At 46.3% G+C, this 14,929-nt stretch overlaps 1 protein-coding gene and 2 non-coding genes across 4 annotated transcripts; all 3 read left to right on the top strand.

Annotated features, from left to right (window-relative positions):
• Positions 1 to 2,411: 2,411 nt before the first annotated feature.
• TRNAD-GUC lies at positions 2,412 to 2,483 on the top strand. The gene has a single exon. It is a non-coding gene; the product is annotated as a tRNA-Asp (tRNA).
• A 740-nt stretch (positions 2,484 to 3,223) lies between these two features.
• TRNAA-UGC lies at positions 3,224 to 3,295 on the top strand. The gene has a single exon. It is a non-coding gene; the product is annotated as a tRNA-Ala (tRNA).
• Positions 3,296 to 9,311: 6,016 nt separating this feature from the next.
• UBC (ubiquitin C) lies at positions 9,312 to 12,152 on the top strand. Of its 2 annotated transcripts, none has more exons than XM_029571231.1 (2): positions 9,312 to 9,461; positions 10,243 to 12,152. In XM_029571231.1, the coding sequence occupies exon 2, from the start codon at positions 10,246 to 10,248 to the stop codon at positions 12,073 to 12,075; it is 1,830 nt and encodes a 609-aa protein (XP_029427091.1). In that variant the 5' UTR covers positions 9,312 to 9,461; positions 10,243 to 10,245; the 3' UTR covers positions 12,076 to 12,152. The 2 variants fall into 2 exon arrangements, with proteins under 2 accessions (XP_029427091.1, XP_029427090.1); XM_029571230.1 differs by lacking the exon at positions 9,312 to 9,461 and adding an exon at positions 10,148 to 10,165.
• The last annotated feature ends 2,777 nt before the right edge of the window (positions 12,153 to 14,929 follow it).

The raw sequence follows: 14,929 nt of genomic DNA, 5'->3' as shown, positions 1-14,929 counted from the left end.
AAGTTACAAGTACCTGGCAAGTTAAACATTAAATAGATCCCAAGTTACTATTCCTTACTAATTAATATCAGTTTATGGACTTCTGCTCTAGTAATGTATCCAAACTTTTTTAGACCCAGTTACATTAACTGCCCTAACCACATCCTCTGGAAATGAATTCCAGAGCTTAACTATGCTTTGAGTGAAAAAATAATTTTCTCCAGTTTGTTTTAAATGAACTACTTGCTAACTTCATGGAGTGCCCCTAGTCCTTTTATTATCTGAGAGAATAAATAACTGATTTACATTAACCTGTTCAAGTTCTTCATGATTTTGTACACCTCTATCATATCCCCTCTCAGCTGTCTCTTCTCCAAGCTGAACAGCCCTATCTTCTTTAGCCTTTCCTTATAGGGCAGCCGCTCCATGCTCCTTATTTTGGTCGCCCTTCTCTGCACTTCCTTCAGTGTAACTTTATCTTTTTTTAGATGCTTTGACCAGAAATGCACACAGCCTTCAAGGTGCAGTCTCAACAAGAAGCGAAACAGAGGCATTATGACATCCACTGTTTTATTTGTCTTTCCCTTCCTAATAATTCCTAACATTCTGTTTGCTTTTTTTTTCCACCTCAGCACACTGAGCCAATGATGTCAATGTATTATCTACAATGATGCCTAGATCTCTTTCCTGGGTGATAACTCCTAAGATGGAACCTAACATTCGGACCGATACAGTAAAAATCACGGGAGAGCAGGCGAGCGCCCCCTCTCCCTGCGCACGCACAGGCCACTCTCCTGTGCGCGTGATTTAGTAACTTAATTTATTTAAATTAGGGCCCGCGGTAAAAAGAGGCGCTAGGGACACTAGCGCGTCCCTAGCGCCTCTTTTTGGACAGGAGCGGTGGCTGTCAGCGAGTTTGACAGCCAACGCTCAATTTTGCCGGCGTTGGTTCCCAAACCCTTTGGGTAGGCGCTAATTTCTTAAAGTAAAATGTGCGGCTTGGCTGCACATTTTACTTACTGTATCGTGCGGGAATGACTAATAAGGCCATCAACATGCATTTGCATGTTGCGGGCGCTATTAGTCTCGGGGGGTTGGACGCGCGTTTTCGACGCACTATTACCCCTTACTGAATAAGGGGTAAGGCTAGCGCGTCAAAAACGCGCGTCGAAATGCCGGTACTGTATCGGCCTGATAGCATAATTGCAGCAAACATCCTCAAACATACATAGCCATCCATCACACACCAAGGGACCGATGAGCGCACTGTATAACCCACAGTCGGACGCGGGTTAAATAGGTGCTAACCCACCCCCTAATGCAATAGGGAGATTAGCATCTATTTAACGCGCGTTCCACACAGAGTGAATGAGATAGCGCTCATCACATGCAGACTGCAGTTATGCAAACCGATGCCGAGTTTATCAGCGTCAGTGTTCATAACCGGCAGACCGCCGGTAACCACGGGGTCGCATTAGCATGGAGGCGCTAAGGTCATGCAAGCGACCCTAGCGCCTCCTTGCTAGCACGACCCCCTAATTTGTTTATAACATGGCACCCCCCCTTGCGGGCGCCATGCACGCATTAAGAAAGTCAGCACCCGCTTTTCGCGTTTAATATTGCATCGGCCCCTAAGTGTATTCACCTCCTATCTGCCACCTCCATCAACACAATCCAGTCCTCTAATACCAGCCACACATGTCTATCACCAGGTCCTGTGCTTCCATTAGGCAATCTAGTTAGTTGCCTAGAGCAGTGATTCTCAACCCGTGTGTCACCAAGCATTGGCAGGTGTGTCACAGCTTCCCATAGAAACAGAAATAATGGCAGAAAAGGACCAATGGTCCATCCAGTCTACCCAGCAAGCCTCCCATGGTAGTATCTGCTGCCTCTGTTGGAAACAGGATGCTGGGCTTGATGGACCCTTGGTCTGACCCAGCATGGCAATTTCTTATGTTCTTAGTACCCCAGACTGTAAAAAAAAGTCATGACTCTTGTTGGTTGTATTTAAATCTAAATTCCTCTTTCCCTCTATTTCCCACCCCTCCTTCAATGCAGAAAGCAGTCTTCCGCTGCCCAAGTTGCTTTTTCTCCCTCTCCTCCACCCCAACAAGATGCAGACATTCTTCTACTAACATGGCTGCCGTTCCCACAGTCAGCAGTGTTAGTGGAAGCTGGCAACATTAGAGGCATGGCCTTTTCTTCTTTGTGTCCCCACAGCCCGGAAGAGGTGATGTGTGTGGGAAGAAAATAAGACTATACTGTATTCAAAAGTACTGAATTATTGCACTACCCAAACATCTGCAAATCTTGATTTAGCAGTCTCAACATTAAAATTGTAGCACTAATACTACATCAAAAAATATTTTGCATGAGACCCTGGCTTTGTGCAACCTACTTGGGGACGATTTTCCAAACCTTCTCATAGCTAATCCTCGTTAGTATAGTGGTGAGTATCCCCGCCTGTCACGCGGGAGACCGGGGTTCGATTCCCCGACGGGGAGGCAAATTTATTTTTTCTAATTTAGAAATGTGTAGATAAAAACAATATACATAAATGAGCATAATCAATTGCTACTTTACAAATGTAATCAATTCTATAATAAAAGACAAGCGTACTCTCTAATTAGATATGCACATTTTACTGGGTTTTAGTACACAAACATTGCAAGGGAGAATAATTCGGTATAGTCAGACCAGTATATTGTTTATCTTATTTTAAATAACTGAAGACTCGTGTCAGCCTCATAAAAGTGGGTAGAACAATATACAAGCAAATGCGAGAAGTAAATTATTTCTGTGCCCGAAAAATATGAAAGTATGAGTTAACCAAAAAACAAAACCCTGAAGAAAGAGAAGCGGTTAATGACAGAACCTTTCCTCCGTCATCCCGTTAGGATTTATTTCGTCTTCGTGCCTGACGTTAGTAGCGACATCGCATACATTGTAGCCAAAGACAAAAAGAGAGGAAAGATACATCATTTCATGCGCTTCAGGGCAGGCGAATGATCCAATACAGCTACTAACTAGGCACTAGGGCATCTTTTTTATTTAAAAAGGCAACGCGTTGCATTTGTGGAATATTTTTTTGTTTATTTTTTTTGTGTGTGTTTAAGCTAATTTATGATTTTGTGGATGGGTCGAAACGACCATAGAGAAGCGTATTCACCAGAATATAGGATTTCAGCAGACGTCATGATTACTGCAGCCATTTATAGGCAAATGACGAATATTTACACCGCAAGGGGATGTAGCTCAGTGGTAGAGCGCATGCTTTGCATGTATGAGGCCCCGGGTTCAATCCCCGGCATCTCCAGTTTTGGTTTGGTTTTTTTTTTTTAATGTGATTTTTAGCTCTTTGAAATTTGCTTTGGTCTTTTACTTTAATAATCATATGTAAGAAGAAGACATTTAGTAAGGAAATATAATAAGCAACTTCCAGAGTCTGAATGCTATGGAGTCAATGCAGTAGCTTAAAAAGAGGGGGTAAAATAATTAACAGAGTTAGAGGATGCTAAATCCTGCATTCAAATTTCGAATAGACTGTAGAGGAGACAGATGTGTCAGTGGGTGAGCTATGAGGAGCAGATCCAAGTAAGAAGCGATGAAATAGTGGAGTACAGTTTGCTCATTGTGTTCACAAAGGATGTCACATATTTTGGTGTTATAAAGAAGGAAACATTTTAGCCAGTGTCCAAATTATAAAAAGGAAGTCCCATAAACCCCAATCCCAGGTGGCCACGTCAGCATATCTGGAAACTCTCTTTCCCCAGTTAATCCATGCCAAGTCCTGCATTGGGACTATGCTAAAAAGCACATTTTCTTAACAAAAGTCGAAGTAAGATTTTTCATAATTTATGATTACCCCAGACTTTCCAGGTTTTGGATTGTTTGGAATAAGTCTTGATGAAGAGACCGGATCTGGAGACACTTTGAGGCAATCGTCGAGATATGGGAAAATCTTGATTCTCTGTCTTCGTAAATGGGCCACAACTATTGCTAGACATTTCGTGAAGACTCTTGGGGCAGAGGAGAGTCCAAACGGGAGCACCTTCTATTGGTAATGTTGATTTCCAACCCAGAAACAGAGGTAATGCCAATATGAACTGTGAATGTATGTGTCCTTTAGGTCCAAAGAGCACATCCAATTGTTGGGTTGGATAAAAGGTAGGATTGATTTTAGAGATGTCATTTTGAACTTGTCTCTTGATTGATTTGTTGAAAGAACAGATGTCTACTAGTGGTCAGAGACCTCCAGATTTTTTGGGGATGAGGAAGTATTGAGAGTAGTATCCCCTGTTGATGAGAGGCAGCAGGAGGGCCCAGATTGCCCCTTGCTGAAGCAGAGTCTTCACTTCTTGATGTAGAGGTGAATCTGTGATAATTCCTTCGTTGGCGCTACTAGGTAAGGCGTTGAAGGGAACTGAGAAAATTCCAGTTTGTATCCCTGAGACAATGTTAAGAACTCATCTATCAGTTGTGATGTTGGACCAGGCTTGGAAAAAGAAATGAATCCTTCCCCGAATCTATAACAGCTATTGTGGCTGATTTGATTCTGACTCAAAAGTTCTGTTGTTTTTGAGGTTGCATCTTTTGTTGCGGCTGTTGCGATCCTGCCCATGAGGAGCGCGGGCAGGCTCTTACCCCACACGGCCAGTCGGGCCGCTGACGCTGTTTTCTTCGCGGCAAGCCTGCCGCCGCCGCGGGGTCCCTTCCCGGCTGCCTCCAGCCCTGCACTGCAGGGTCGGGCCACCGGGAGCTCCTCCATGCGGCTGGGCCAGCTGCCACCGCTCCGGTGTCCCCCGACTCGTTGCAGGCTTCCCGGGGTCTTCAGCCGGCAGGGAGGCCGTCCCTGCCAGTGCCTGCTTCAGACCGGATCCTTGGTCGGCAGGGAGGCCATCCCTGCCGGTGCCTGCAGCCTCCTCAGCTCCCTGCAGCCAGCTTACCTTTTCTGTCTTCCTGCTTCAGCCTTCGCAGCTGGGAGCCGCTAGCAGCCTGCCACCTTTCCACCTTCAGACCAGGTCTGCTCCGCGGTCTGCCTGACTCCCTTGGATTCTCCACGTGGTCGGGAGGACGCCGTCAGCTTCCAGCTTGTCTCTCCAGCTTCTTAGGGCGCGGGCGCGCGCCCCTCTACTCCTCTTCAAGGGCCAGCCAGGTGTGGCCCCCTGCTGGCCCCTCCCAGGGCGTTGTCATCATCAGCCCTACTAAAGGGCTCAGCTTTCACTCTAACATTGCCTTCGCAAGGAGTTGGTCACTCCTGGGACTTTACCATCCTTGCTCCAGGAGTTGTCCGTGTTCCAGCCTTCTGCAAGGTCCAGTGTTACTCGTTCTCTGTTCAAGCTCCTCGTCCCGTCTGATGTCTTCCTGCTGTTCCAGTCTTGATGTCTACTTGATGTACCAGCCCTGATGTTTGCCTGTCCACGTTCCTGCCCTTGGCCTGTCTTCCAATCCGGATCCTGTGTTCCAGTCCAGTTGATGCCTTTACCTTGCCTCTGGCTGCCGGTGTGCAGCAAACCCTGCTTCAGGCTGTCGGTGTGCAGCAAACCCTGCTTCAGGCTGCCGGTGTGCAGCAAACCCCTGCTATATGCTGCCAGGAGTGCAGCAACCTGCTTCTACACTGTTCCTGAATCTCCTGAAAGCTAGCACCTCGTTCCTGTTCTTCAAGATGTCCTGGTGCCTCGCGGCAAGCCATGTCGTGGTCCGTGACCAGCCCCATGGGCGGGCTGGGAGCCGCTAGCAGCCTGCCACCTTTCCACCTTCAGACCAGGTCTGCTCCGCGGCCTGCCTGCCTGACTCCCTTGGATTCTCCACATGGTCGGGAGGACGCCGTCAGCTTCCAGCTTGTCTCTCCAGCTTCTTAGGGCGCGGGCGCGCGCCCCTCTACTCCTCTTCAAGGGCCAGCCAGGTGTGGCCCCCTGCTGGCCCCTCCCAGGGCGTTGTCATCATGAGCCCTACTAAAGGGCTCAGCTTTCAGTCTAACGTTGCCTTCGCAAGGAGTTGGTCACTCCTGGGACTTTACCATCCTTGCTCCAGGAGTTGTCCGTGTTCCAGCCTTCTGCAAGGTCCAGTGTTACTCGTTCTCTGTTGGAGCTCCTCGTCCCGTCTGATGTCTTCCTGCTGTTCCAGTCTTGATGTCTACTTGATGTACCAGCCCTGGTGTTTGCCTGTCCACGTTCCTGCCCTTGGCCTGTCTTCCAATCCGGATCCCGTGTTCCAGTCCAGTTGATGCCTTTACCTTGCCTCTGGCTGCTGGTGTGCAGCAAACCCTGCTTCAGGCTGCCGGTGTGCAGCAAACCCCTGCTATATGCTGCCAGGAGTGCAGCAACCTGCTTCTACCATGTACCTGAATCTCCTGAAAGCTAGCACCTCGTGCCTGTTCTTCAAGATGTCCTGGTGCCTCGCGGCAAGCCATGTCGTGGTCCGTGACCAGCCCCATGGGCGGGCTGAGTAGGGCGCTTCGTGATGCAAGCCATGCACCTCGTTCCTGAGTCTGTGAGCGATGGAAACCTTTGAGTGCAAAGGAAATAAGCCTTGGCTGGCATGCACACACGGGAGTGATCTTGCTCCGTTCTCCAGCATTAACTTCCTGTTAACACAGCCCATGTGAGAGGAAGAGCTGCTGTAGGGCCTATGCTGATTTCCTCTGCTATAGCTGTGCCAGATCTTCATCACCATTGCTACACCTAGAAGCCTAAGTGAAGGATAGAGGAAGGCTCAGAACGAGGTCATGGAGAAGAGAGAAGATCTGGGAAAGGGCCATTGGAGGGGGAGGGGTCATTAGGAGGGATAGAGAGGATCCAGGAAGGGGATGGTAGAAAGGAGGAAGGGAGAGGAGCCATTGGAGAATGAGGTGATAGGAGGAAGAGGACTAAAGAGGCCATTGGTGGGGTAGAGGGAGAGGACCTGGGAAAGGGCCATGGGGTGGAGGAAGAGAACCCAGAAAATGGTCACTGGGGACTGAGAGGGCCTTGGAGAGGGCCATCTGGAGGTAATAGTATTTATTTTATTTATTGAGATGTAATATTTTTCCTTTAGTGCAAAGCAGATCCACAAAGTGGACTACAGTCAAGTTACAGAAAAATCTAACTAATATACAATATTACAAGTCAATTAAAATACATTTTCCCCCAACCACTCTTGAATATCAACTCTTCTTCAATTTTCAAACAGAAAACTACAACTCCAATTAGTTGACTTTAATCAAACACACCCTCCAAAGGCAAGGCATTTTCTATTTTGCAAAATTTTAAGTAGTTTATTTCCAGGTGAATTTCATGAGGTAAAAGATTACACGATGGATGCAAAACACTGGCAACTACTTCGCCTTGTCCCTACTAACATGGCACTTTGAATACTGCTTGTTGAGGGGAACATGGCAGTCATGGTGGAAGGAAATAGCAGAGCAAAATCCACTAAATACTTAGGTGTCACAAAATAAAGGTATTTAAAAACCAGGGAGAAGATTTAAAACAGCATTCGCTGTTCATCTGGAAAACAGTGAAATTCTCTCAAAATGTGTACCATGAAGGAAAGGATATGAGAAGGGGGCCTTTGGAGTGCGTGGTAGAAGGGAGGTTGGGGAAGATCTCAGGACTGGGGGAGAAGCTGGGAATTTTGCAGAAGATATTTTCTGGAAAAGTTTAAAGAATTATAAGTACACGGTACAAACGTAGATTGTAAGCCCTCTGGGGATAGGGAAATACCTACAGTACCTGAATGTAATCCACTTTGAAGTGCTGAAAACAGTGTGAAAAGCAGAATATAAATCTAAATTAAAAAAAAAAAAAGTAAAATTGTAGGTACACATATTCTAGTTAAAGAGATTGAGGGAACTTCATCTCCACCTGCTGCGTTTGAAAGAGATATTTCTTTGATGGTGTGGCATATGATTTTAATAAATACATTTCATGCTTTTCTTGCTCACCTACAAGGGCTTTCATTCTGGAACTCCACACTGAACCCTCCTCCTGTACCCTGCTGATTAAACAAGTCAGGCTTATCTGTGCCCTTCTGCTGGGTCACGAACTCCCAGCTGCCCTTTCTAGCTTGTCACGCCATATGCCTGGAATAGATTTTGTGAGCTGGTGGGTCATACTCCCTCTCTGTGTTATTCAAATCCAACCTTAGAAAGGTTTTTGAAGAACGATTTTAAATCTTAACTTCTGAGCATATCCTTGTCGGTTTTTTGTAATAAATGAAACTCCGTAGAATCTTTGCTTTGACCCAAATGTTCTACAGAAGTCTCTTATTCGTCCTGTTGGTGCAGCTAGACTGTAAGCTCTAAGGAGCAGGGACTCTCTCTGTGTAACTGTGCAGCATTCCCTAAGTCTACTGGTGTTACAGAAATGATTAGGAATAATAATTGTTATTGTTAGTTGAGTTGATTTTTTTTTTTTTGCTTTTCTCACATTATAAAACTCCTCTCCCAGGCCCCAATTTAAGCCGAGGCAACCTCTATGGTGCCAGATTCCGAAGGTGCCAAAATATGCAGGCCAAGGAGACACACGCTTCGGCATGCCCTGGGGCAATGTACACGCCCACCTTGGAAGGGGCACCAAAATCTGAAATGCGGCCCCGCTCTCTCCCCAAGACGACGACTTATCCCAGATTTAGAAACGCAAAATGACACCCCTCCCCCAGCAAAATTAAGCAAAACTCGTCGAACACCGGTTGCCTCCACTCTCTGATTCGCTTGTGGGATTTATTTTCAGAAATCGTTTTGATAATTGATAAATAATATTTATCCCATATTTCAACAGGATTTCATATGCGCGATCACAACCACCCGGAAGAAATCACAATGCGGAACAAGGTGGGCCTGAAAAAGGAAATACCATGCATTGTGCGCGTACATAAATACAGATAGGATTATACCATCATACTACGGTAGTTATTTTATTTCCTTTCGTTCGTTTGGTCCATCAGCAAACCGACCTGAAAGCGTCTGTTCCAGGCCGAGTTTTAATTTTTTTTTCGGTTCCCTTTTGATCCTAAAGGTGTTTGTCATTTAACACATGCCCCCCCCCTACACTTAAAAAAAAACACCATTATAACTGAAAATATGCAAACAAAACTAAATAAAATAACAATAAAGCAGTGGCGCCGGCGGGAACGAGCTGCACCACGAATTGGGGGAGGGCGGCAACTGTCCTTAGACACATCCGCCAGCGCCGGCTGCTTACGTCATGGCCGGCCGGGGCTGAAAGAAACCTAACAACTGGGCATTGTTTACACGTGGAGATGCACCTGTTGAAAGAGGGACTTGCGTTTAAATTGCTTTCCCCCCCCACTTAATTTCCCCTCCTCCCCTCCCTTACCTTCATATTTTAGCCTGACAAAAAATAAAGTAGTCCCTGCAGGGCGTGCCCGCGCATGGATCCGGGAAGTCTATAAAAGGAGGCGACCAAGCACTTCTGGCGCAGTTCGTTGAGACTCTGATAGCGAGCGAAAGAAGAGTAATTGCTGAATACAGACGATTTTCCGTAAGTTTCCCATCTGCCTTATTATTTAACGTTTAGGAAGGGGAAGTGTTTGAATGTATGAGAAACACGTGCGTGAAATGTTCCCTGTTGTAATTTTGTCGTGCCGGGTGGTATAAAAAAGTAATTTTTTTTTGGTCAACGTAATTTAGGTGGTGGGGGAGGAATCTTAGCCACTTACAAAAAGTGTATTTCTAATACGTTTAGAGGTGGAAGTGTGGCATTCTTTGTTTAATTTCGGAGAGCCTTGAGGGAATGCAGAATTCAGCGGGCGGAGTGACCTTGAGAGGAGGAGGAAGAAGGCGACGCTCTGGCTGCGAACGTGGCCGCGAGGTCTGCGTTTTCATGGGTGGAGGCGGGACCTGAGAGCTGCGCGCGCTCCCGGGCGCGGCCGCTGACTGTTTGCTCAGCGTGGCGTATGCGCACCCACTGACGTTTAGCTAAGGGCGGAGCTACCTCCGTGGGATGGGTTTGATGAAGGATTGTTGCGCACGCGTCTGTACTCTGGAGAGGGGTTGAAGCCCTTTTTATTTTTTTCTTCCCATGGCGTTATGGGGTGATGTTGGTATGTGGGTTGGGTGTGTTAATTAGTACATAGATTTATGACTGGTATCTGAGCGAAATACCAGTATGCCAGAGGGGATAATATCTGAAATCTGTAGATTCCACGTTGGTTTAAACTGCTACAAAACTCTGTGAAGACCATGGTAGGTGTAGGCTTCTTGCTGCTAAATTAATCTAAACTATGTATGTTTGCTTTTTTAATTCTGTACCTCTTTTTCAGACAATGCAGATTTTTGTGAAAACATTGACTGGCAAGACCATCACATTAGAAGTTGAACCCAGTGACACAATTGAGAATGTGAAAGCCAAGATTCAAGACAAAGAAGGCATTCCACCTGATCAGCAGAGATTGATCTTTGCTGGCAAGCAGCTGGAAGATGGTCGCACATTATCTGACTACAATATTCAGAAAGAATCCACCTTGCACTTGGTCCTGCGTCTGAGAGGCGGTATGCAGATCTTTGTGAAAACCTTGACTGGCAAGACCATCACATTGGAAGTGGAACCCAGTGACACAATTGAGAATGTGAAAGCCAAGATTCAAGACAAAGAAGGCATTCCACCTGATCAGCAGAGATTGATCTTTGCTGGCAAGCAGCTGGAAGATGGTCGCACATTATCTGACTACAATATTCAGAAAGAATCCACCTTGCACTTGGTCCTGCGTCTGAGAGGTGGCATGCAGATCTTTGTGAAAACCTTGACTGGCAAGACCATCACATTGGAAGTGGAACCCAGTGACACAATTGAGAATGTGAAAGCCAAGATTCAAGACAAAGAAGGCATTCCACCTGATCAGCAGAGATTGATCTTTGCTGGCAAGCAGCTGGAAGATGGTCGCACATTATCTGACTACAATATTCAGAAAGAATCCACCTTGCACTTGGTCCTGCGTCTGAGAGGCGGTATGCAGATCTTTGTGAAAACCTTGACTGGCAAGACCATCACATTGGAAGTGGAACCCAGTGACACAATTGAGAATGTGAAAGCCAAGATTCAAGACAAAGAAGGCATTCCACCTGATCAGCAGAGATTGATCTTTGCTGGCAAGCAGCTGGAAGATGGTCGCACATTATCTGACTACAATATTCAGAAAGAATCCACCTTGCACTTGGTCCTGCGTCTGAGAGGCGGTATGCAGATCTTTGTGAAAACCTTGACCGGCAAGACCATCACATTGGAAGTGGAACCCAGTGACACAATAGAGAATGTGAAAGCCAAGATTCAAGACAAAGAAGGCATTCCACCTGATCAGCAGAGATTGATCTTTGCTGGCAAGCAGCTGGAAGATGGTCGCACATTATCCGACTACAATATTCAGAAAGAATCCACCTTGCACTTGGTCCTGCGTCTGAGAGGCGGTATGCAGATCTTTGTGAAAACCTTGACTGGCAAGACCATCACATTGGAAGTGGAACCCAGTGACACAATTGAGAATGTGAAAGCCAAGATTCAAGACAAAGAAGGCATTCCACCTGATCAGCAGAGATTGATCTTTGCTGGCAAGCAGCTGGAAGATGGTCGCACATTATCTGACTACAATATTCAGAAAGAATCCACCTTGCACTTGGTTCTGCGTCTGAGAGGCGGTATGCAGATCTTTGTGAAAACCTTGACTGGCAAGACCATCACATTGGAAGTGGAACCCAGTGACACAATTGAGAATGTGAAAGCCAAGATTCAAGACAAAGAAGGCATTCCACCTGATCAGCAGAGATTGATCTTTGCTGGCAAGCAGCTGGAAGATGGTCGCACATTATCTGACTACAATATTCAGAAAGAATCCACCTTGCACTTGGTTCTGCGTCTGAGAGGTGGTATGCAGATCTTTGTGAAAACCTTGACCGGCAAAACGATCACATTGGAAGTGGAACCCAGTGACACAATTGAAAACGTGAAAGCCAAGATTCAAGACAAAGAAGGCATTCCACCTGATCAGCAGAGATTGATCTTTGCTGGCAAGCAGCTGGAAGATGGTCGCACATTATCTGACTACAATATTCAGAAAGAATCCACCTTGCACTTGGTCCTGCGTCTGAGGGGGGGTAACTGAGTGACAATCTGCAGTGTTGGCATTTAAATTTAAGGTTTCTTTGCACTGTTTTCAATAAAGTTATTGCATTCCCAGAAGGTGGTTGTCTCTCTTTCACTTGGTACTAAATAGTTTTGATTTTCTTTGGTATTAATACTGGAAGAGTAATCGATAGAGTAGTGAACTCTACACCACCTTGGTAGAGTATGGCAACCATATTCTGATGTGTATTGATGTAATTTGAGTGAGGTTAGAGATGAGGTGCCTGATTAGCTGCTAATTGATTTCATATTTTCATATTCCACTCAAGTGAGAATTGCTGTATCCTTATGTAAAGACAGGTTATGTTTGAGGTATGGTTAAGATAAATTTACCCAGAACAATTTTTAGTCTTTCAAAACCATGGAAAGAATATTGGGTGTGTCATACACAAGATTTTTCTCAATTACTGATAAATGTTGAATCTTTATGTAGCTTTATTTAACCTATAATCAGGGCCCTGGTCTTCACCATGCTGCAGTAGGGGCTGCAAAATTTGGTCATGCCTCAGCCAAATTGCTGTGGGAGAGCAGAGACACCAAAAAATGCATTGATGGCAGTGGGATGGCACTCTGCATCAACCTACCTATCCTGGAAGAAAATCATTGGTATCACTTATTTAATTTAACTCTTTTCTATACCAGCATTCATGATACCGATCATATTGGTTTACAAGGAACAAGGGGGTTACAACATTAACATTGAAGAAGCAAAGATACAATAAAACAGGGGCGTGGGAACTTGGGAGTTCAAGTAGCTAGAGGCTGAGGTTTAACTAAATAAACTTAAGGGGATATTGGAAGTGCCTTGAGTCATATATGGAGTGTTCTGTATAATGTCCTGTGCTTCCATAATATGATATCCTGTGCTCCTTCAACCCCTCACCTGCTCATTACATTAAGGAGATGGTGAATTTTGCAGCACATCTGGTGCCTCCTACCCGGCCCTAGCATTGTGCTTTGAATCAGGTGGTTCTGTATATTCTATATTCACTGTTGGCCTTGTGGCAAGTATAAATTTAGGTAGACCAAGAAGTGTTCAGAAAGTGGTGTAGGGACTTTTCCCCTATGCAAAATAAGTGTAAAAGTGATTTTTCTCCTGAGATCTTACTTTTCTATTTCAGTTCAAGCCATTTTCAAAACAGTGAAAGAAACCAAAATAGTGCAATGGTTTTATTTTTGTTCTGGGGAAAAATCTCAACCCAGGACCTCCCTGGAGCTGCCCCAAAACTGTGTAGTGACACTCCCCAACCCTAACAGCTACTGGGGGCTGGGAGCTATCCTGGTTCCCACTTAACTCATGATGCCCACTCACTGCCCGCCCTGGGTTATCTGCTTTCAAATGGCACTAGTCATGCCTGAGACTGGCACCATGTCAAAATGGTGCCAGGCTTAGGGCTTGGCAGTGCAGTTTTCTTGAATGGCTGTACAAGAAAATGGTGCCAGCCAGTCCTGAAAATGCACCATTTTGCTTTCATGAGGGAGATTTGAAGTAAGTTTATTGGTGCAGAAGGTGAGTAAGTTGTAGTACTGCAATACATTTTCTTGCATAACAAGACAATGGGGCAGGAGTGGCTCAAGGCACTCTGCCTAAAGGGAGAGTCATTCCCCCCACCCAAGGCACAGGTCAAATCACTGAGGAGGCCTAGGTGCAGGGTTCCCAGTTGGAGTCTGGCATTGTGATTTTTTAAATGGTTGTAAGGGGGGATACAGAGAGAGGTCTGCAGAAAGTGTCATTGCTAAAATTTCCAAGAAGATTAAATGCCTAGTCACCCTACTATGTGCCTCCCACCTGTCCCCCAACATGTTCCCACTGATGTGGGCATTTCCTAGTGTGTAGCAGATGGACTCAGGACCAATGGGTATAGTGTACTCGTAGCAGTTGGAGATGGATCAGATTTCAATCTGACATCAGTCCCTAGTACATATACCCCTGCAGGAAGTGCAGCTCTTCAGTATTTTCCGTCTCTATAGCAGTTAGGGACTATCTGCATGCTCTCGCAGCGTTAGAACCAATTCAAGCAGAAACCCAAATTTGAAGACTAAACTTACCTCTGAAGACTATCCCTGTTCTCCTGGGGTGATACCCTCTGGTCCCTCCCCCAGTTGAGATTTCCAGAGGTGATTTCCATGGTCCCTTGGAGGTGAGCGGCCGAATCACGGCGAGGACCTAGCCCCCGATCCTGAGCATAGCTCAGGCAGCGGGTGCCCCCTCGAGCCGCAGCGGTGAAGGTATTTGCCCTCCCCCCCCCCCCCCCGCAGCCAGAGACTGCCCAGAGTGAAACTGGGACGTGCCGAAGACAAGGTAAGGTAGAAATCTTCAGCGTCTACTCAGAGGTTCAAGGAGTTGCACAAGTTGCTAACGGGACCAGTGCCGCCTGGTTGATCCGCCTTAGCAGGACCAGGCCCCGGTTTGATCCAAGGGTCTACCCACATGGAGACCGACGTAGTAGCCATATTGCCCATGTGGTTGCCGTTACTCTCTTGGCCCTATTCACTGCTCCGCTTGTAGTCTCTGGCCAAGCGCACAAGTTTTCATAGGCGCACAAATTACATGTGCGCATAAAGTTGCACGCACATAATCCCTGTGGGCATAAACTACACGTGCGTGCGCGGCCCTTGTGCAAGATATAGGTGCACCGCGCGCCTACCGGGCTAAGCGCATAACCGACTTTGGCGCACAACCCACACGTATCTAGATGTGCTGGAGCGCATAAAGGTTTACGTGCTGACAACCATGGCACCACCAGAAACTGAGATAAAGGCTCAGTCTCTGCCCAGCATGCCATATCAGAGCTGTACAAAGCGAGGAGGCCAATGCCCTGTGCACTCAGTGA

Source organism: Rhinatrema bivittatum, chromosome 11, assembly GCF_901001135.1.
Source record: "Rhinatrema bivittatum chromosome 11, aRhiBiv1.1, whole genome shotgun sequence".
Classification (NCBI taxonomy): Eukaryota; Metazoa; Chordata; class Amphibia; order Gymnophiona; family Rhinatrematidae; genus Rhinatrema; species Rhinatrema bivittatum.
The sequence above is the reverse complement of the archived record's forward strand: the minus strand, read 5'-3'. Positions and strand labels throughout refer to the sequence as shown.